Here is a 24,306-nt window from a genome sequence, read left to right on the forward strand (position 1 = left end):
CTAGTGCAAACCAAAACATCAGTTGTTGTAACTTCACCACCTTGCAATGTCTGAATTGTAATGTTTATGTAATTGCTCTTTTAAAATACCTCGAGTATAATACCAAGCAGGTTATCTTTTGTACACCCTTTAGACATTATAAATTTAACTGATTAACTCATCTCATCTTCATATTAAAAAAAAAAAAAAAAAATTCTTACTGTGACATTCCCCGGGGTATAGTCTGGACTATTGAACAACGGTGTCTCCTTTATTCTTCAGCCTAGGATGCCTCTTTCACTACTTAGCTGCTGAACAGTCACCTCCCCAGGTTTTGCTCTCATACAGCCTTCAGCATGTAACTCACTCTCAACTACACAGTATTGAGTGGAGTTAGCTAGCCACTCATAAATTACTTAAAGAGCGACACCTGCGTATCCCGAGTCCCAGCCTTGTTCCTTAGAAATGTGTATCTTGCACTATTCAGTATTCTATTGGACAATGTAAACTCACAGTAAGGCTGTCATTCCAATACTGGGTAATGATTATGCATCAGCCTTGTTTATCAGGTAGTTTCCCCACACATTTTAATCCAAACACACACTGGTTAAGATAAAACAAGTTTATTAACTACCAAAAGAAAGATCTCAAGTGATTACAAGTGATAAGGCATAAAAATCAGATTTGGTTACCAAAGAAATAAAAAAAAATTAAAAAAATATAAAAAATTCCTAACTTTACCAAGCTAATAGGCTTAAAAGCAAAAGTCTCATCATGAGCTGCAATACATTTCATAAGCTGCGTCCTTTTCCAGCCTGAGACCACTCCCCCATTTGTTCAGTTCTTTAAGCGTTGTCATGAGCAGAGAGATAGGAGGAGAGGGATGATGTGAAGGTCACTGTTTCTTATTTTTATACCCTCCTCTTCTCTTCGTGAATTCCACCCCCTCACCCTACTGCTGCCGGTGGGATGTAGACAAACAGTCCCCTGTGTATATGAGTTTCAAACTGTATCTGGGATGAAATGTAAATTTTTTGTTTATACCTCCCTGTTGCTGAAGAATGTTGCTTAAGTAAGTGATAGCCCACTTGACTTTATTGATACCTGTCTGGGGTTGCCAGTGTAGCTTTGTCTCTGAAAAATGGTTTGTGGGTGTTACCCAGACTTACAACATATTTCAGTAAAAATCATACAGTAGCATCTCATAATTTCATATATAATGTTGATACTCATTTCAATAGGAGGATAATATTCAGTAGATTGAGTTTTCAAATGTGGTACCTCACAAGGCATACTTTATACAAAATATATCATAACCAAATAAAAGGGGTGAACATAGGGTACAAGGTGTCACACCTACATCTAACCCATAAAATACCTTTGCTTCTGAGACTTTAGCTGTCACTTATGAAGGTCATGTAGGTTGATGTTTTAGTACTTTATTCAACCACATAGCTCAACACATTCATATGTGATTTAGCTTCTTGGCAGTGTGGATTAATTTACATCAAAGCAATTTACAGTTTAATCATGATTTAAATCAACAAGCAGGAAATCTTGATTTAAATGATCAACTTTAATCTTGTTTTGCATTTGTACTTTAGTTCTTTTCCTAAAGTAAGGTTGGTAACCATTAAAACACTAAGGAGATCTCATCCTCTCACACATTTTTTCACACATTGGAAGAGGAAAATAAGCTTTTCTGTTTTTCTCAGTTCCCAGTTGTCTTCTTAACTTTGAATGAACTAGTCATTGAAGTGAACTAGTTGAATAATTGAAATTAAAAAAATATTTTCCTTAGACTTTCAGTAGAGGGTACTGTGTCATACTGGTTTAGCACTCCAATAAATTCTGGTTGCAGGTGTTTAGCCAGTGATTTCCACCAATTCAATGGTTTGACTTTTCTTTAAAACTGGGGCAGCAAACATGTACTCAATATTTTTTATGTAATTTAAATTATTTTTAACGCAGGTTGTCATAATTTCAAATTTAACTTAAATAGGTTTACTTTTAAAAATAAACCTGTATTTAATTTAATAAAAAATCCAATTTAAATAAAAAAGATTTTTATCCACCTTGATTTTCCATTATAAAGATAGAAATAACCCTGTCTGTAGTACAGAACACTTTTCAACACTCCTAGCTCTCTTATTTTCTCAAGTTCAGTTTGTACTTTTTCAAGGGCAAGTAGAATCTATGCTGGTGGATGGATTGTTTATCTTAATGTGAGAGTCTCCTTTTAAACATTGGAGGCCTTAGAAGGCATCTGAGAAGTCTATTATGCTTTCTTTATGCTATCCTCTGACAGTTACTGGATCATTTTTATAGCTAACAGATTGGCAGGCTTTCAGTTAGAACACCGATAATATGCATTCTTGTGTCAACAATTAAAGACGGATATTGATAAACTGGAGAGGGTTCAGAGAAGAGCTATGAGAATAATTAAAGTATTAGAAAACATGCCTTATAATGAGTCTTAGGGAGCTCCATCTAGTTATCTTAACAGAGAGGAGATTAAGGGGTGATCTGGTCAGTTTATAAGTACCTACATGAGGAACAAAAAAATACTGGGCTCCCCAGGCGCTACACATTGAGTCACCAGGGCATGTAAGAACATGCCTAGGGAAAGGAGACTCTAGGGATTTTCCATATCCTGTACTGTGTGGCTGTATTTGGAACAAGTAGTCACATGACAAAAGGACAGAAAAGGGAGTTGCACCATCCTCCTATTGTTTTCCTTCCTCTTCTTACCTCTGGATCAACTCATCTGCAACTAAAGCCGTGAAAGAAAGGACTGAGACCCATCCAGGTACTGGATGTACACCAGAAGAACTGTACAAGCCTGCAAACTCAACAATTCTACTGATAATCTGATATATAGGACTTTATAGTAATTTGTATGCATCTGCTTACTTTGACCATTTAACATTTCTCTTTGTTTGTTTGTTTCTTTCCTTTTATACTAAACTTTTAGTTTAGTTACTAAAGGATTGGCTGGCAACATGGTATTTTGGGTAAGATCCAAACTTATACTGATTTGGCAATGTGGCTGACCCTTTGGGATCAAGAGAACATTTTGGTAAAGGGAATAGAGTATTAGATAGCTTATCTCTTTACTGGGTCTAGTTGCTGATGGGGAGCCAGAGACTGAAATGCAGTAAAGGGGGCTGTGTAATTTTTTTGTTTTAGCTCCTTGATAACCAGTGTGGGGAATCAGAAGCACTGTTTGTAACTGGTTGGGGAATCTAACTGCAGTGTTAGCCACCAGTTTGGGAGAGTCAGCTCTCCTTTTTGCAGCCTGCCCTGCTCTTGGCATTTTCAGGTGGCTGCCCTAGGCACGGACAGTCACAACAGGTACCAGCATAGTCACTGCAGTACTGATAGCTTGATACCTATCCTTACATAGCTCTCTACTCAAAAACCAGGGGAATTTATAACTCAAAGTTAAAACTTTTTCCCCACTAGGGCAAATCAGAATTGTTATAATAATCAGTAAAGACACTTCTGAACGTGTTCATTGAGCATCTGTGATTTATCAGGACTTAATGAATCCTATCTCTTTGTGACAGCACTGCATATTCGTCTGGCCTAGCTGAAAAGGTACAAGGGCTGTTGTTCTTTCTGAGCAAGTGAGTGCTTCAAGTAAGTCAAGGCACTAGTGGTCTCATGTTATCTCATTGAAGCATGTGCACAAGAGCATTCATACCTTATGATGAAATTGCAGTAATGGAAAAAAATGGGTTTCAATAAGTTCTTAAAATTTTGTCCAAATTTTGAAAAGTCTATGCTTACTTTTTAATGTTTTCTTTTTCTGTTATACTAAACCAATATGGGTCTGTAGAGTGAATATAGTATAAAGGTTTCATTGACATGAGTTACATTACTTTGAACCACAAACTAGCTCTGCAAATTATCCCTCATAAGTGCCAATAAACCTATTGTACTACACCCACCACCATATTTTTTGTAGCCACATTTAGAAATGTTTGACAGCTTTAAAATACTGTATTGGTTCTGAATATCCCCCCAGCCCGCAAAACCATAAATGCAACTATATAGCCCTTGAAATATGAGAAATTTATGATTAATACTAGATAGAAACTTGTCTAAAATTGTGATTCTATAAAACTTACTTTCATGATTTTTAGTGTCCTGTATCTGCAGCCTATAAAGTTCCCATTGGGAAGCAGGATTTCCAGCTCATCTTCAGTGTGATATTACACCCATTTTTAGCCCTGATGGCTTACAAGGTATTAGACTGTTAAACCATGTCACTGTTACAGAACTAAATATTACCTGTCCTGTACCTCAGACAAGTATAACTCTTTGGGAAGAAATATTCCATGTTTGTGTAAAGGGAGAATGTGATGAGACATTATTTGCAGCAAGTTGTCTAAAATACATAAATAAAGGTGGTTGTTCTGACAGATGCTTAGGAGTTTTGAATACTGATAGTCTAGTGGATATGGATTGGTGGACAGTGCAGGAAAGAGATCAAAGGTACAAAATGTATCACATGGTTCAGCCATTTACCATATACAGCAGTATATATGCAATATGCATTTAGTTGTAAATATTAGAACACAATATATACTTCAGAAATTTTGCATTTGTTTCCCCTGAAAAGAATGAACATAAGTTTCAGACTTTTACTGGTGCAACAAACTGGCATAGCATTTTCTGCAAGTGGTAATTATTCTTTGAACCCACTTGTCTTGCTGTTTACTTCTGTTTGGGGTTCTTTTGACTTAAGAGTGTATCATCTTATCCTTTTCATCTAGTGCATCTGCTTATTGCTATCTTTGAAGTTTGCACTCTGTAGCAGTCAGTAGCAGTGTTCACACTTTGTCTATTAAAGTAATTAATAAAACTTCTCAAAGACATGCTGACACATGACACACTTTCCTTCTACAGAATTCTTTCTAGTGAGTCAGTGGAAATTGTTGATTTAGTGTGTTACCATTAAAATTAAATGGTGATTTTAAAAATATGTTGATTAGCAAACGCACTATTTTATTTATGATCAACCATGTCAAATGAATGGATACTTTTATGGTTTTGAGAAGTCATCTTAATATAAAGCTTAAAACTGGTGTGAATTTTGCTGTAACAATGACAGACGAATTTTTAACTACCAGTTACATTTAGAGAATGTTAATGTACAGTTGTATGGCCATGTGAAAAGATGTAGTGTCATGCCTGATTAGGATCTCTCTTGAAATCTCATTAGTAACATAAATTGGATGAAATTTGAATGGTGATTTTCTCCAGCATTGTAACTGAATGTGACAGTGAAACTCGGGGGTTCTTGCTTGTTGCCTATAATTTGAACATGCTGCTGAGCAAAGAATGTTCATACAAGATAGAAAATAAATTCTTAAACTTCACAACTGTATCTTTTCCTTATAATGAGACTTGGCTGCAGATGTATGCCCATATCCCAACATGGGGTGGGTAGTGACTCTTCTGCTCATATTAAATCTATGAGCAAAATAAATGTTGTGACCAAAATGGAATAAAGTCTAAATCTAGTTTATTTTTGTTAGTTCACACCTCCTATTTATTGTGAAGTGAAAAGGATTAGGTTATCTTCTCTCAATCTGCACTAAGCATGCTGTCACCACTCAGAAAGTATTGTTATTCTTTACTTGTTGGTCTTCATTGAACATCACCATTTACTTCTTGTAAGATTTAGAACACTTTCAAGGTTTCTAAACAGATATACCACAAAGATGCACTCAATTTTTAGTATTACTGACAAGACTAACTGCATTTTCACTCCAAAATTATTCCTGTCAGTGGTTATAGTTCATATCTGTTTAGCAGATTTTAATATTTGGCTTTTAAGTGTGTTTTTACTAAGAGGATGAAATTCAATTTGTGAAGCTTAACAGGCTTTGTTTCTCCCTCTTTATAGAATTGTTGGACTGGAAGGGACCTCCCAAGGTCATTTAGTCCAGTCCCCTGCACTTATGGCAGGACCAAGCATTATCTTCTAGACTATCCCTGATAGGTGTTTGTCTAACCTGCTCTTAAAAATCTCCAATGGTGAAGATTCTACAATCTCCCTAGGCACTTTATTCCAGTGCTTAACTACCCTGCAATGATCCTTTCTTGTATTAAATACTTGTGGTGCTTTTTTATGTTTTTTGTTTTTTAAAGGGCTGTGGGTATTATACAGAAGGAGTATAACTGCAGTAGTCTGGTGTTTTGGTTGTCCCAGTTAGTCCTTCTGTACTACTTGTCCGATTGGGAGTTGCAACCTGGGTGATTAGAGTTTTTGGAGTCAGTGAAGTCTGGCAGGGGACTTCTTCCACAGAAATGATAAAATTCAAGAGGTATTTAAGAATCAGCTGTGAGCTAACCCAATGTACTAGTTGCTTGGTTATGTTGGTCTTGAGAGGATCTGCTGTGGATTTTAATCCGCAAAATCTTTTTCAGTAACTGGCAATGGAATAAGAGCTGTGAACAACTAAGGATTCTACAAACATTTTGTTTATAAAATTATTTTAAAATATGCAGAATTAATATCCTACTGCCCAACTAACTATCCCATTAAAACTTAGACGTCAGAGAAAATGATCTCCAGGCTGGGGAGATATTTCCTGTTCCGTTTCCCTTCTCCCCTCCTTAAAAAAAAAAAAAAAAAAAAAGTGGTTAAACTGTTAAAGTAAGGTCAAATTTTGTGTGTGTGGAAACAAAAGACTTGAGCACTGGTAGTGCTGTCTAACTAAAATTGGTTAGTTTCAGAAAAGAGAAAAAGCAGATCTGTTTACTTTTTAAAAGATTCTGGAGGATAGCATAAATTTAATTTGTCAATTCTGTGATATACCAGTTATTTTAAATTGCTTATTTCTGGTAAATAAAAATATAGAATTTTCAGTACATCTGGAGATAGGGAAGAAATTAAATGAAAAATGGTTTTTATGTTTCCTACAGGAAGATATGCCATCCTGACATGCCATGAATGCTGGCCATGCAAGATAGTGCTGAATTGTCAGGATTAGACCAGAGGACCTGTAGTAAGGTTGCAACACCTGCTGGCCAGTGACAGGATCTCCCTTTTTAAGAGTGATACCATTGGTCAGTCTCAGTGCCTGAAATGGGCACCAGGATTACGAGTTGTTTCAATACCACGCACAGAAAGAAAGTGATAGGTAGAAGAATGTCCTATTCTTCCCAACTCCCACAATCACTTGCAGCAACGTATACCAGCATTCCCACAAGTTCAGACTATATTATGAGTATAGTTGTACTTTTATATTGAGATTCCTTCCTACTCTGAATGTGTGTATGGCTCTGTTTGTTTGCATTGTAAGCATAGTGGTTTTCATTTAGATTACTCAGGTCTTGGGCATGCACATATAGCGTGAGTGGGTGTAGATTTAAGACCATGAGCACCAGTTTCCTTGAGTTCAAAATTTATTTCCCATTTCATGTAATCACATCATCCAGTAACAGGGTTAGATTAGCAGAGTTGTTTGGAAAATGTTTTTTGTGCCCACAAATAATTCAGTGAGTTTTCATTTTCATCAAAACATTTTTGTTTTTTATTAAAAAACTGGCCAAAATTTTTCAGTTTTTGAAAATATTTTAGCTTTTGTTTTTTCAACAGGAGCCTGAAAAATTTAATGGGAAAAGGATGCTTCTCTTTGAAATTTGTTTTGATGAAAAAGCCATTTTTTAAGATTTTTTTTTTTAAATCAGCCCTTATAGATTAGCCTTTTGGGTGTGTGGGGGCGGGGGTTGACTGTCCCAACCCATGGTGGTTTGGAAAGTAAGGAGATGCTGTTTTCTGCAGATTAGGCATCATCCCACCTTGTGCCAATGGGAGTTGGCTTCATGGGAGAACTCAAGTTCTCTGTGCCAAAACTGTAGTTCTTCACACAGTAGTTCATGGGATTGCTGGCTTGGAATCATGGACTCCTTGGGCAGTTAGCACATGCAAGTTTTGTAGGGAAGAGGTGTGTGGAACAGTAGTGATTCAGGGCTATTGTCATTTTTTCCCTCTCCTTTTCCATAGGTACCAGTACATTTTACCTCTAATTTTAATTTATTTGTGTGTGTTGGGCCATACACTGTGTTGTAACTCTTTTGTCCTCAGTGGTCCATGGCTACCACAATGATGTCTTAGGTTCTTGGGGTTGCTGTTGGGTTGGTTTTCTTTTTCTATTTTAGAGATTCAGATTCAGATTATAATTTTTTCACTATAATTTGCAAGAGCTTTTTGTTGTAGGATTTAGTCCACTATGCCACTGTACTAGCTACCTTATTTAACTTTGCTTTGACACCATTTTTCCCATTTGATCAACGTAGCTGATTTCATCTTTCTGCATGTGTCGGTTATGGCAGTATGCTGTGCAAGCTATCATTTAAGTAGGGTTTACATGAAGATTGAGAGTGCAACTGTGTATCTATTTTTGGCAGCATGGTTTCTGATTAGGATCAGTTTACTGTTGTTCATGTAAGTCCTTAAAAACTACCTGATTTGTTAGAAAGCTTTTTCTTTTTCTACTCTTCCAAGGACTGTTTTGTATTCTTACATCCTGTGTATGTGCCCTATAAGTTGATGGGAGGAATGTGTGACTCTATTAACAAATAGAGATGCTGATTTCATAACCAGTTAGCTCAACAGGAGGTGCCCCAGTTGAACAAATAAATGAAAGCTCAGCTAAGACTGTGGCACACGCACTGGTCTGAATGGGGACACCATCTCCTATACCGCTACAGGGAATGGAAGGGAGAGAGGAGATGTGGGCAGCTAAAGTCCTTGGTGCTGTATTCTCTTTGAAGAAAATTGTATGCTTCAGGTAACTTTTAATGCACAATGGACAGCTGAGTTACAGTGAGGAAATGTGTGAATCCTGGTGAACACTCTCTTCTATGGAAAATAAAGTGGTAATTGACAGTGTGTGAACATGGCTTTTAAAATGTTTGATTTCAGACTTGTAAATGGCTGTGGACAATGAAGGATTGTTAAGCAATGTAATCTCATGTAATTTCTCTGTTTGGGGTGGAGGAACCCTTGTATCTCAGCTACCTACGCCAGTTGTGATTAGGACAGTTGCATGCCAACTTTTTCCTCGTGACAGCAAACCTTTGTTTTCACAAGAGGCTGTGATGCTGGCAGACCAGGTGCCAGCTCATGCGAAGGTCCCTAAGCCTCACTTGAATAATGACAAATACAATGATTCTCAAACTGTGGGTTGGGACCCGAAAGTGGGCTGAGACCCTGTTTAATGGGGTCACCAGGGCTGGCGTTAGACTTTCTAGGCCCTGGTTGGCGGGGCTCAGCTTACAGCCTCAGGCTTCGGTCCGCCTTCCTGAGATCATGTAGTAATTTTTGTTGTGTCAGAAGAGGGCTGCAGTGCAGTGCAGTGAAGTTTGAGAACTGCTGGATGAAAACATAGCTGGAATCCATCTGGCTTACCTGTGTGTTAGTATTGTTTAAAATAAGTTTTAGAATCAGAAGAATGTGTTTCGTGTTTAGACTTTATTGAATGCTTGTAAATTGCTGTATGCATTATTGTCACATATAACATCTGTATCCCATATGGCAAGGTATTATTTGAGCAGGAGAGAGACATTAATTAGTGTAAAATGCCGGCCTCACTGTATTATGTCCTGCCCCATAAGGAAGGCCCATTGACACAAGATGAACTAGTGTGGATCATCAAAGAGGACAAAAGACTTTAATTGCTTCCCGGCCCCTCCCCCATCCTCCAACAATAAAGAGGAGATGTGCAAGTGAATTCTTCCTGTCAACTGTGTTTGCAAGTCAAAGTAGAAGGGGGGGAGGGCTAAAAACTCTTGACAAGGAGGAACTGTCTCTTTATGCTGCTTGTATTTTGAGGGGCCAGGATTACTAAGGATAAGCAAAAGGTCCCCCAGTTCTTTTCATGGGTTAGCCCTACAGGCATATAGTGCTTGCTTTATTGTAGAAGTTCTGTTACCTTTTGAAACTTAAAATTGGAACTCATTCTGTGTATATAAGCTTACTTGCTTTAACCTTGTAAATAATTCATTTCATTTTCTTATATAATAAACTTTAGATAGTTTATTATAGGATTAGCTAGAAGCATTGTCTTTGGTGTGAGATCTGAAGTGCAATTGATCTGGGATAAGTGACTGGTCCTTTGGGACTGAGAGTAACCTGAATATTGCTGAGGTCTTTGGTGTAAGGGACCATCTTTCACAAAGATAAGCTTACCTGGATGGTGAGACAGATTGGAGGACCCTAGGGGACTGTCTGTGACTCCATAAGGCTGTTATAGTGCCTGAGAAGTTTACACTTGATTAGTTGATTAAATCAAAGTATAGAACTCTCAACCAATTTGGGGATGGAGCCCTGTTTCCTGACAGTTGGTACCCATGCTCTTGAGCTACTGCAGGACAACTTGACAGAGGCATTATGAAGAAAACCCGGTATACCAGTTCCTTCACAATTTCCTACCATTCAACGATGCAAGTAAATACAACCCATTGGATATCCTTACCTTAGGCCAGAAGGGAGGCTGACTCAAAACTATTTAGATGGTGTTAGTTATAAAAGCCTAGCCTACAGACTTCAGTGACACTGGAAAGATCACCAGAGAGGACAGCATCCACAAAGACAAGACCAAAAATACCCTGCATGCTTTCAAGATAGCAAATCCCTCTCCATCATCTCCCCTACACATAGAGAGGTAGAACAAGTTTTCAAGCTCACTATATCTCGGTATAGTCAAGAGGAGCACACTCATGCAAAACAGACCCACTATTTCAAATGCCCCAGGACACACAACAAAATAAACTGCATCCTGGGAAATAACTGGAAACCAAACATTACTAGCATCTGACAGTTGCAGTTTCTAAGGGAAAGCTCAATATTTTCATCAAGGGTACTGGAGCAGGGGTCCAAATGCAATACACACATCATTAAATAATGATGAAACTATTCTACCTGTCTGCCAGATTACTACTCTTTTTTTAAACTTGCTGATCCTGAGCACTTGTAGGGAGATAAGGGGAGGAATTATTTTTTTTTAAAGTTCATATTAAAATGCCGAAAGACCACCTCACCTCATTTGGTAAAAATTACATTGATCACTAAATGTTTCCACCATGCTATGACTCTTAAAAATAAGTTTTGCTGAGTCAGCTTGAAAATGAGGTGAAAGCCGCATGGTTTATACATCATCCAGAATCTTCATATTTGATTAGTTACTATAGCTGGTGGTGATTGCTTAGTCTTCATAAACTGATCGTGAGAAAAGAGAGAGATCCACAAAATAAAATCACTAAAATGTGAAATAACTATAGTGGAATTACTGTGAAATCACTGGTGATTTAGTGGAGTCAAAAAAGACCAGTTTTCAAAAGGTCCCTCTACTTTTGACTATCTGTTTTGGAGTACCCAACTTTACACCTTTTTCATTTTCAAAGGTGTTGAACACCCAAAACTCTAACTTAAGTCAGTTTCTATAAAGCTACTTATAGAGTGGGAGGAAAAAATCCTAAACAATTTTTTGCAATGTACATTTTTTGTAAATGAGGAGCTCCTCTTCTGGTTGACATGAAGCTTGAATGGAAATATTGGCTGAATTCTCCCTCTGAGCCAGCCCATGTTCCTATTAAAGTCAGTATGAACAAGATTAAGCCATAGGGTCCATAATATAAGTAAATGTTAAAGTGCTTTTCACACCAAAAGTCAGAATGTAGAAAAGATAAATGGCATTTTTCTATGTAAAATTTTCTGTATGGTAAAGAGACATTTTGAAGCTGCTAAAAAGTGTGATATAGGTTTTGTTTTCTTTAATAAGAAAACAGAAAGAAAATATTACTGCAATACAAATCAGTAAGTGGTGTCATTAGACAGCTGGAGAGGTAAATGCACTCTGGCTACACACCTTCATTTGATGCTGTTGCCAGTTGTGATGGTATGTAGCTGTGCTGTAGAGGAAATGTACATGAGTTTGAGGACACATCGCAGCCCAAACAAAGTATAACTTTTGCAGTTCATCAGTAAATCAGAAGTGCATCATGAATATGATTTTAGCAAGATAGAACATAACAAACTATGCAGCAACAACACAAACATTTGCAAATATTTTTGCTAATTGGCTTTCTTTAACTGAAGGAAAATTTGAGAGAAGTGGTATGCATCCTAAAAACTTGATGTGTGTGGCTGGGTGAACCAAACAGTTGCAGTGCTGATGTGAAAGCATGTCTCTGAGTAGGTTATAAGAATGAGCATGAATAAGTTTTAATTTCAGAATTTAAAAAAAAAGCACTGGAATTTATCATGTTTGTTCTGATTTTGTAAACACATTTTTCAAGCTTCTCAAGATATTTAGACAGGACAATTTTGAGATCTTGACCTAGAGAACCACTTTGCCTGAACTGGTAATGGCCAGGTTACTCTTGGAACTGGGTTATTTTATAGCTCTCCACATCAAACAGATTGAAACTAAAGCCAGTATTGTCTATTGTGATAAAGTCAGGCCAGAGGGCTGCAAAAAGGCATACCAGGGCCAGAGTGTGAGCCCTAGAATGCCTGAAGCCCTGGTTCTTGCAAGCAGGGGAGAGATGATTGTAGGGCAATTAGAGACACCTAGACCCAATGAAGAGCTAGTCCAGGTGTACTTAAACCCTGCCTTCCCTAAAGGGAGGAGGAGAAGTACAGGAGGAGGAAGCTGCCAGAAGGCTGGTAGCAGCTGGAGGAGAAACTTCTCCCCCCAGGCCAGGAGGCAGTGCTTCTCTGCAGCTATAGAAGGAGAAACCCCCTGGCCCCAGGCAGCAGAAGGAAGCTGGAGCAAGGTACCTCCAAGGGGAGACAGGGTTACTGGGGACTCCCTAGCCCACTACAAGGGGTTGAAGCGTGAGACCCACTAGGGAGAAGCTGGCTGTTTGCCACACTATCCAGTTTACAAGATTAGATAATACTTGTTTCTTGAAGTGATCCACATTTTTCACTTTAGGGGGCATCTTGTTACATATAGTTTTCAGTAGATTTAAACCCGGCACTGAAATACACACATCTACAACTGAAAATTTTAGAAAATTCTATGATTTGGATCTTGAAAGTGCCTGTAGCGCAAAGTAAAGACAAACATGATACTGATAACTGTAACTGAACTATATCCTAATTTTTGCTTGCTTGTTTTCTGGTTCTTGTGCTCTTTTGAAGTGGGGACAATTTTTTTCAGCGGGTGTTCTGCTGGTTTTACAACTACAGAATTGTTTGTCTGATCTTGAATGAGACAATAAATTACTAGATTTATAAAGGTCACTGTCTGACCAAATTGATATTTTAATGTAAATAAATGCAGGGATTGGGGCCTGTGTGTTGTATTGAGCATCTTTCAAAACAGTGATATAAGTTGATATGAAAAACTAATTGCACCAAAATAAGTTAATGCTGGTAAATCATTACACATCTCCAGATTATTATATTTTGAAATATGAATTAAAGTGAATATGCCATTTAAAAAAAAAGAAAAAAAAGAAAAAAGCAAGTCTGTAGATCAAAATAAATTTTGTGGCACTTCTGTCTGAATTGTTGCTAGGATGTTGATTACAAGTGAATTGGCAGAAAGTTCCAAATAACTTAAAAGAAAAATATATATTGTAATCTAAGTTAGTTGAGTGATACTAGAGACCCTTTGCCCTTGTTGCTAGTGGAACCAAGTGTTCTTGTTGAGTTGCTAGATTGGGCTTGCTGGCAAGAAAAGTATTTTTGAAACAATAAGAAACAGCTACTCCTTGAGGTCTGAAATCAAGAAAATCTGCTGGAGTGATGAGTATATTGCTGGATGAAATTGACAGTTGGGGAGCTTGCATCTGCCTACTACCAATAAAAATTGGCGCTGTTTATATTTTTCTTAAAGTAGATTTCAGAGGATAACAGGAAAAAATGACCCAACCATAACTGCATGAATTTAAGGAAATGTTTCATAGATGATGTATAAAATAATTTGTTCCTTAAGAAAACTTTCTGGATCCAGTTGCACACCAGTAGATCCAACTTCACAAGAAACTGTTGATGTAAGGGTTAAAGACTCAGGGTTATTTTACTCAGAAAGACAATTAAGTGACTCCACATAGAATCTGTGGCAACTAGATACTCAGTGTCTCTAGAGATCCTGTGGTGGATCAAGAAGGGATGTGTTGTCTGCACACTAGCCCTGCAGATAATTCCTCAGTAAAGTTAATACATCCTCAGACTGTTGATTTTGCCTCCTCCCCAAGACGTCTGGGTGTGGGGATCTCCTTTAAGAAGCAGTGGAGAACCCCTTTCCACAGGAGTTACACTGTTGAGTAGAGCTGTAGGATGTAGAGCTAGTGCAGGGTCAGTGTACAGACAGCATTATCCTCCTGCTGATCTCCTGACATGTTTGAATATTTCTTTGGGTGTTGGGAATGTATGCCTGGCTTAACAAGAGTAATTGGAAATGAGTGAGGCCTCATTTCTTGGGAGACGGAATTAGGGAAGTAAATGGATCAGCAGTCTGGAAACAGAATATCTGTACTAGCTAAAATAATGGGGAACATCCAGTTGTACATTTATATACATAAGTGCACTACATTTATAACGGATAAATAAAGCGTAAAATGAGTAAAGAATAAGTAATGCATGGACAATGCATGCTGCACATAAATTGGGATTGGCTTGGTCACTTTGTAGGAACCAAAGTATGTAATGCAATGTATAGAAAATGCAGTGTAATCATAGAATTATAGGACTGAAAGGTGCCTCAAGGCGTCATCTAGTCCAGTACCCTGCACTTATGGCAGGACTAAGAATTATATAGACCATTCTTGACAGGTGTTTGGCTAACCTGCTCTTACAAATCTTCAATGATGGAGATTCCACAACCTCCCTAGGCAATTTATTCCAGTGCTTAACTACCCTGACAGCTAGGAAGATTTCCTAATGTCCAACCTAAATGGCCCTCGCTGTAATTTAAGTCCATTGCTTTGTGTCCTATCTTCAAAGGTTAAAGAGAACAACTTTTCTTTCTTTGTTAACAACCTTTTATGTATTTGAAAACTCTTATTTCCTTTTCGTCTTCTCCAGACTAAACAAACCCAATTTTTTCAATCTTCCCTCTTCCTCACGTTTTCTAGACTTTTTATCATTTTTGTTGTTCTTCTCTGGACTTTCTGCAATTTGTACACATCTTTCCTGAAATGCAGAGCCTAGAACTAGACACAATATTCCAGTTGAGGGCTAATCAGTGTGGAGTAGAGCAGAAGAATTGGTTCTTGTGTGTTGTTTGCAACACTCCGCCTAATATATCCTAGAATGATGTTTGCTTTTTTTGCAACAATGTTACACTGTTGACTCATATTTAGCTTGTGATCCTCTGTGATCACCAGATCCCATTCTTTCCTAGGAAGTCATTTCCCATTTTGTAAGTATGCAACTGATTGTTCCTTCCTAAGTGGAATACTTTGCATTTGTCCTTACTGAATTTGTAAAAATGTGTAAATGTATATAAAGAAAGAGGTTTTCTTTGTAACTCTAGAAGTGTGGTATACCCTATACCAGTTTTGGGGTCTGCAGACTATGTCTAAGATTTCCAAAGGAGTCTGCACATCCATTTGAAAGTTTTTAGGAGTCTACAAATGAAAAAAGGTTGAAAAACACTGCCCTATATCCACCCCCTAGACTTGAGTCTAATCAACACAGCGTAGCCTTCCTGTATGCCAAATAAAAGAACCTGAGTGATGAGACTGGAATGTAACTGAATTCTTGGGGAAGTGAATGGAAGAGATCTTAGGGGAACCCGCACAGGGAGCAAACTCTATCAGCTCCCTCTCTCTTTCTTCCTCTTAGCCCCCTTTCTGCCAGGCGTTTCTGCAGTAAGGGGTGATCAGGCAGTTGGTCTGTAACACCATTAAAAATTGCTTTGACTTCAGTAAAAGTAGACCTCTGGAGTTGCAGCCATGTATCTGAAAACAGGATTTGACCCTATGTGCTTACTGGTCGGGAACACAGTAGCTAAATGATTCTGTATGATTTTTGTTGGCACTCCCCTTGGTGATTGTTACATAAATGAATCCCACTTGGAATCCCCTCATAAATATCCTGGTCCCTTTTGCTATGATCTTTCCCTCTTTCTGTCCCATTTTCCCTGCTGTACTTTCCTGTTTCTTCCCTTGTCGTTGTTACACTTGCACACATGCAGTCACCTGTGTATTTTTTTTTCTGTTTTTGTTTTTGTTTTTTTCCTAAAAGCAAAAAGGAGCCCCTGTGGCTTTACATCTTAGGTTCTGGTTTGGTAAAGCACTTAACGCATGCACCTAAGGCCATCCTAAATCATAAAAGCATTTATGCACGTAAATCCCATTGATGTCCATGGGGCTTAAACATCTGCTTAAAGTTAAACACTCACTTAAGCACTTTGCTTTGAATTGCACATTAATGTTTTGCTTGCTTTCTTTATCCTCTGTGGTAGCATCAGTTGGAGCAGTTTGTGAAAGGGCAATTTCAAGGAGCTGCACCTACTTTTCCCAAAAGCAAGGGGCACTGTGGTGTGCTTCTGACTGATTGACTCACTTGTGTTCTCTCTCTCTCTCTCTTGAGAAGCCCAGAGTCATAAAACTTTCCCCATCTGCATTGTTTCTGTTGTCTCTCTTATAAACACTGATCAGTCTGTTCCCCAGTTTGGGAGACTCTGTAGTTACTTGTATGAGACTGTTAGACACAACTGTCACCATTGCAGGGAGAACTGTGCTTTAGAAGCAGGTGTGCCCCTTTGAGGGTTAGGCCTCACCAGCATCACTCCTCTCTGGGTGGAGCTGTGCTGTTTAGCTGCTCTGGGATTGGATCAGTGGGTGGTGGCCCACCTGTTTCTCAGCAGTGTTAACACAGTAGATTGAACAGAGTTTATAAATTGAGGTGCATCTGATGTTATCTGTGATATGATCCTGACTGAATGCACAGAATTAAATCAAAGGAAGCTGTAAGGGAGAAACCAACAGGAAACAAAACAAAAAGCAAAAACATGACACCTGTGACAGCAGCTGATTTAAGTGACTCAAAAATTGCTTGTTCAAAACAAAACATTTATTTATTTATATCCAAAGATATAAAGCATGCAGAACAAAAGTGTAAAAATAGTAAAGGTTTATACACACATTTCACTTTGCCTAACCCTTCATTATTCATTCTTTGTAAGCTTTGGTATTTTAATTAAGGTGAGATACCTCCATCTCTGGCCAGGTAGAAGCAGACTGCCTTGCTACAAATGCGGGGGGGAGAGGGGTGCGTGTGCGCGCGTTTTCTTCCTTCCCATTCCCTCCTCCCCCCCCACCTAGTATGCCTTTTAGGTCTTAGGCCTGGTCTACACTGGTGGTTTAATTGGAATTAAAGTCCCTTAATTTGAATTAATTACTCCTGCATCTACACTTGCGCATTGTTAATTCGAATTAAGAAGCCTTTAAAATCGAATTAATAAAACCACCTCTGCAAGTGGATTAGCACCTGAAGCGCACCAGTTAATTCACATTAGTGTGAGTGTGGACACAATGGGACTTAATTCGAATTAATTGGCCTCCAGACTGAATCCCATGATGCCCCATTTCAGTACCCTCTCCCAAAGCAGCCCTGGGAAGATTTAAATCTTCATTTCCTGCGGTGAATGGGTTTAAAATCCAAGCTGTGATACTACACCCCCCTCCACCCCCCCACCCCACAAGCCCTTTGCAGTTTGCCTCTTTAAGGGTTTGAAAGATTTCACCACCCACCCCTCTCCCCGCCTGGTGAATGCATTTTAACTGCCCAGCAAGCCCTTTGCAGTTTGTCCCTTTGAAAGATTTCACCACCCACCCCCCTCCCTGTGTGGTGAATGCGTTTTAAATGCCTGCAGTGAGAGGAAATTCTTTGCTACATTGTTTCAGTGGCCAATCATGGAAATTGATACTTTCTTAAGAGTTTATTCACAGTGCTACATGTGGATACATTATATCATGCTTTCCATCAGTGAAATGGAAATATTTGTATCACTGTATTAATGTACTAACTGTCTTGTCAAGGTCAAAATGAGAGCATAGTTCAGCTGGCTCCATGTGCCTGCAGCAATGGCGATCAGGGGAGTAAAAAAACAGCATGAAAATCCTTTTCCTGTTTGTTTGGGGGTGGGGGAAGAGGGTGTGGGAAGCAGCACTGCATCCTGGGATGATGACACTCATCACAACAGCATCTGTGGTTAGTTGTGCTGTGGGATAGCTTCCCACATTGCACTGCTTTCTAATTCGAATTAAGGCTGGCCAGTGGGGACGCAAGAAACCAGCACAAACACTGTAATGTGGACAGTCTGCAGCGCTTTCTATAAATCGCTTTCTGTAATTCGAATTAAGCTAATTCGAATTAGTGCTGCAGTGTAGACATAGCCCTAGTGACACACCCTAAGTAGCCCTCAGCAACTCACTCAGTCCCACCCTTTTCTAGGGCTGGATTTCTATAATGGCTTAGTATCCTCCTTTGATCCTAGGCTTAGCCTTGGGAAGAGTAAACCTTTGTAGCCTCGACAGAATTAGGCAGATAACTTCTTCACAATTGATAGCCCAGGTGGTGGTGTTTTAACTCTTTTGAAGCTATTTTCCATATGTGTCATGTCTGTGCCATCATCTTGTTGCCCCTTATAAATTCTTTTGATTTTTGCGCTGTGCATTCAATCAGGAGAATATCACAGATAAACTGAAGTACATCTGATTAAATGGATTATCTATTAAAAAAAACAAACGATATTTCCCAGTTCTAAATAAACCTCAAGATAAAAATTTTCAGTCTTTTTTTGGTCTTCCTCATTTAATCACCGAACTTTCTCTGCCAAAGTAGTAAATGAAGATTTGCTTAAAGTTCTATCCTGCAACATATATAACATGTTGGACTTTTGGGCCGATTCTAAACCCCATTGAAGTCAGTTGGGCTCTACTGTGATGCAGCAAGTGGTCATTAACTTACACACTTGATTCTACTTCTGTACGAAGCATTTAATATGAAAAGTTCAAAAGTATGCTAGACGTTCACCTTGTTTGTATTTGTTTCTTCTTATTGCCTTCCTGTGATGTGTCTGATGTGTTGGCAATCCTCTTTACGGCCGTTGCTGATTCTCCAACATCTAGAAAACAACCGAAGGTAAGTGTTTGATCTCTCATTTTGTTAATGTATTTACTTTAAAAATGCTGAAAATTTGAGAAATGCCCAGTATGTTCTATTAGCATGCTTTGTGAATGCTGTCATTAGAGGAAAATCTATTTTTCTAGTTAACATACAAATTATAGATTTCTCAAATCAAATTTAAATTGAATGTTAATTGGATTAAAATATACAGAAAGAAAAAGGAGAGTTGCTTCTTAAAACTGTGCAACCAGGAGATGCTGGAATTTTAAAGAATTTTTAAAATTCCTTTTGTAGATGGAAACAAATACTCCAAGCAGAATACATCATTGCTAAGGATAAGATTTGTTCACAGAAGTCGAGGATTCCGTGACTTTCCGGGCCCTCTGTGACTTCTTGGGCAGGGCTGGAGCAGCTGTCAGCCCCAACAGCTGATTGGTTAGGCTGGCCTGGGACCACCATCCAACCGCTGATCAGCGGGGCTGGAGCAGTTGCCAAGCCCCCCACAGCTTTGTTTTCCCCCTACCCCCAAGGTATTTTTAGTAAAAGTCAGGGACAGGTCATGGCTTCCATTAATTTTTGTTCCTCGCCTGCGACCACTCCCTGACTTTTACTAGAAATACCCGTGACAGAATCTTAACCATAATCATTGCATATGAATTTATTTATTTTTTAAAGCAACATATCTTTTTTAAAAGATAATAAAAAGCATGAAGTGGATTTAATAAGCAAATTGTCCTTTTTTTTTCCTAAACAGTGTTCTTCAGGTTTGATTATCTGACAAAGCAGCCTGTAAGAACCTGACACAGCAAATACCCTAGAGTGGATTTTCTGACCTGTATATTTTTTAAAAAGTGTGTGCGTGTAGGAGGGTGACAGATGATGACACAGCTTTAATATTAAATAATCACCACCTCATGCTTTAATGTTATTTTTTGTTTGTTTTCCTTCTCTTAATGTTGAATGTAGAATCAGTACAAGTGCAGGTACCAGTGATAAGTTAGAAGGACACTACTTTCTAAAATATAGCTTGTAAGCATGTGAGAGATAGACAGCTTCCATTTCATTTTCAAGCTCCTAACATTTTTGTTATCCTTTTCTGTTTGGCAAACATTGAACTTTTTTTTATTTCTGTGCTCCAGACAGAGGTGGAATTACCATGTCTGGGTTTTTCTTTTCTGTTACTTCCTTGATTTTTTGTACCATAATTCTTGATGATGGCAGAAGTATGTAGAAATCTGGGATTGGGTTTTAGTTGCTTCTGCAAAAGGATCACAACAGCAAAAACACTTGTCTAGGTACTTTTCATCAAGAATAGTGATTGACGTATATTTTGAGAAAAATAGCCATCTAACAAAATTAGGCATTTTGACCTACCTTGATAACACTTCTGAAAATTAAAAATGTCAGCAGTAAATAGTAATGCTCTGTGTCTTTCTGAAGATTTCAGCAAGCAAAGGAATATGGGACAAAGTACAGTATTCAATAAAGCATATGGTAGTTAAGGCATATGAAATATAAATCAAAATATTCATCTAAAATTTGAAATTTTAATTAGGGCTTGTACAGGTGAATGGGATGGTAAGCTGGTTTGAAAGAGGAAATGCTGTGTGTTCCACATAATGAGAAAGGAAAGGAAAATATTACAGACCTTCTATTTATGTTGGGGGGGGAGGGGGGGAGAACAACCTTTTCATATTGCACATAGTAGCTACTAAGTCTTATTATTGTACTTCTGTTATATTAGTGTGAATTGATAAAGCTTTCTGTACTTGTTTGTAACATTGTGACATATCTAATGCAAAATAGGACTATTGATCATTGTAAAAAAAAGGCAACTATTTAACATTTAATTTTGTAATTTTACAAAAATATTGTCACATTTCCTTGTGTAGTCTTTCCTTATCAGTTGGAGACAGAGCACATTAATCTGCCTCACATTATAATGCAAAAACTGGTGCATGTGTCAAACCTGAATATTTGCTTGCGTTATTGAGATTTTAATTAATTTTTTATTTAATTTTAATTTTAAATAATTTAAATTTAAATTGAATTTTAATTAAACACAAAACTTTAATGTTGTGTGTAAGGTTCCCCTATCAGTTGGAGGCAGAAGGAAATTCTTGTTCTGCTACAAATGGTTGTGTATTGTACAATCCTTTGTAGGTGTACATGCGCCGAATGCACTCAAGTCAGAGACATTTGATAGCTGTACCAGCAGGTGGTACATGTGCCCCCACTATCTTTGTATGACAAGCCAAGGGTATAAAATGGTGTGGTTGCTGCATCCCTCTCAGTTCCTTCTTACTATCTGTGGTGAGCATTAGAGCTCCCCATCGCTCTTCGAGCTTCAGTTTAGTCAGCCTTTAGGAAAATTCTCCTTCTGTATATAGTTCTATCTTAGCTTAGCGTTAGTTTTAGAGTAATAATACTGTAAATAATAATTGTTAATAATTTACTGAATTTAGGTTGGGTTACCATGAAGAAATCTCCAAGTTTTAAATGTTTCACCTGCAGTGCTGTGTAATCCCTGTTAGGCACAAGAATTGCCTAATCTGTTTAGGCAAGGGGCATGTGAGGGACAAATTTATACCTCCTATTTATATCTTCTTCCCAATAAGAATGAAAAAACATAGGGAATTTCTCCTCTAAGAAGAAGGAGATAAGTCCCTCTTCAGAGCCTGATCCCAAGATAATGAAAAGATTGTCCACAGGGAGTGCTCCCTCCCCCTCTCTCTGCACCAGCTTTTAAACCAAAGTCTGGTGAAAAACATTATTCATCTTCTCCAGTGGCCTCTTCAAAATGCTCAAAAGCCCATGACCGATAACTGTTCCAAGTCTCTTCTTTCCCTCATGAAATGGCTCTGAGAAAGTCCTCCATTACTGAGTCAAGGTCTGGTAGTAAATGTGTCGAAGACCCACAGTCAACTCTGTGCCAGCAGGATTGTCAAGAGCAACGCTTTCACCCCTCACAATGAGATCTTTTGTCTCTGGCACTCTTGGGTTTGGCATCACTGTTACGCACACACTCAGGCACCCAACCTTTACCTGTCCATAGGCTCAAGGTGTAACCTGGTTAATTTAGGCACCCTAACTCTTTCCCAGTTGCTAGAGTTCGGGGCGTAATCTTCAGCAGCTTTGTGGGGCCTTTTACCAATGAAGGAGCCTTACACAGTAATATCCTTTACCTCTATTTATTAACAATTACCAAAACAGAATACATACGCTAAGCAGACAGTGCTCACCTAAGCATTGGTTGGATGGCTGGCAAACTTTTCTTGGTGGCTAGTCAAGATTAGATCATCCAGCTTTTGGACAGTATGATTGTTGAGGTCTGGCAGCTCTGAGGGACTGTGTCCTGGAGTTAGGTTCCAAGGAATTTTCTTTTAGACCCCAGTTAATATATTTAAAACCTGAGTCCTGCTTAGCTATACCTTAACCAATCATTTTACTAAAGTATTATGAAATAATTCTTTGACCAATCCTAACATATTGTAAAACAATTCTTTAACTAATCATTCCCGTCCACCTTCATTGATTTAAATCTTGCAAAATTAGTTATACAACAGACAGAAACAATCAAAGAATCAGACAGAGACCATACAGATAAACAATAGGGATCATAAAGGCAAAACAATAGAAATATAGATTTCAAAATTACAATGGTTTCTTGCCGGACAGAATGCTATACAAAAGTTTTCTTTAAACATCTTAAGATCTGTTTCTTTATCTCGTGATGGTGGGTACTATTAGGACAGGAATGCTTCTTACAGTATGATATTGCATTATTTTGATGAAATTTAGATGGAATGTGAATGTGACTTCTGCTTCTTAGCTCATGGTTGCTGCTATCCTACTGTGGCTCTTGCTGCTTAATGCAGGAAAAAAGTCTCAGACCTTATACCACCAGTGGACAAGCACTTACCTCTGCTATTGGTGCTGTCAATACCGCAGGCATTCTTCACAGCATTCTTCTTTGTCTGCCTCTCCTGGACTCTCTGTTGTTGCATTTTCTGGTCCCAATCTCAGCGGCCTCCGCTTCATCAGCACCAGTGGTACTGGTGACTACACTTACAATGGTACCTGCAGTTCTGTCCAGTTGAATGTATACTGCATTGGCTCTGTCGGCACCATTGGTGTTGACCCATCTATCTGTGTTCTGACTGCCTGGTTCATTGGATATATTAAGTTGGGACTGTGACCCCGAAGCCAAGATGTATTTGAATGCCTACTGGGACTGCTCCATCATTTACTGAGGAGAGTTACATCTCTTCCTCTTTGGACTCTGACCATGATAGACCCATGTCTCCATACCATCAACATTCTAGAGATTCCTGAACTCTAGAGCAAGAACATTATTCTAAAGATGCTCCAGTTTGGTGCCCTCCATCGGTAGTACAGACTAGATTGTCTTCCTTGGCCTTATAGGACCTCTTGGTCTGCTTCAAAACCATCTAGGCCCCCATCAGCCATTCAATCCATGAGAAGTTTGCCTTCCCTTTTACCTATAGTGTCTGGAGATGATTCTCCTCCAAACCCCCCACCCTTCTCTTTACGGGAACTCACAGAAGAGGGAAGACTGGGGACGAACTTCTAGATGTTCTCCAGATGAAGCCCTCACCCCAGAGGTGACAAAGCTATCAGGGGAAGATAACGTTTTTCAGAACCTGGTTAGGTGAATGACCACAGGAGGTGGAACCTATCCAAGACTATCCACACAAACGATTGGACATCTTGCAGAGTACCACTTTTGGAACAGTTGTCTTTCCCATTAATGAAGCATTGCTGGAATTTACAAAGTTTCTTTGGCAGACACCACCTCTACTCCGCCCATGACCAAATGGGTGTACAGAAGATACCAGGTCCCCCAGTGAGCATATGAGTATTTCTTTATCCATCCCATACTCAAGAGTGGTTGCAGCAGCTGATGAGAGCTTTAGGCAAGACTGCCTAAAACAATCTCAAAAGATACAGAACATAAAGAGCCTGGATCTGCATGGCAGGAAGGTGTATACCACAGCACGCCTTCAAATTAGGGTGTCAAATTATCAGGTATTGTTGTCCAAATGCACTTTTATCAACTGGTCAGCAATTTCAAAATTTGCAGACAAAGCCTCAGAAACGTATCAGTTTTTGTCAATAGTATTGGAACATCATCTCACTGCTCACATGTCCATCCAAGTAGCAGTTGATGCATCAAATATTGTATCGTGTTTGAT

At 38.6% G+C, this 24,306-nt stretch overlaps 1 protein-coding gene across 5 annotated transcripts in view; it reads left to right on the plus strand.

Annotated features, from left to right (window-relative positions):
* Positions 1-24,306, plus strand: part of KIF13A (kinesin family member 13A) — a 193,908-nt gene that overhangs the window by 66,242 nt on the left and 103,360 nt on the right. For all 5 annotated transcript variants that reach the window (XM_067537607.1, XM_067537604.1, XM_067537608.1 and 2 more), the window contains exon 3: positions 19,093-19,105. In XM_067537607.1, the coding sequence (XP_067393708.1) occupies positions 19,093-19,105 (13 nt within the window). The remainder of the gene's footprint in view (positions 1-19,092; positions 19,106-24,306) is intronic.

Source organism: Emydura macquarii, unplaced genomic scaffold (assembly GCF_026122565.2).
Source record: "Emydura macquarii macquarii isolate MOO-44397 ecotype Brisbane River unplaced genomic scaffold, CSIRO-AGI_Emac_v2 contig_431, whole genome shotgun sequence".
Lineage (NCBI taxonomy): Eukaryota > Metazoa > Chordata > Testudines > Chelidae > Emydura > Emydura macquarii.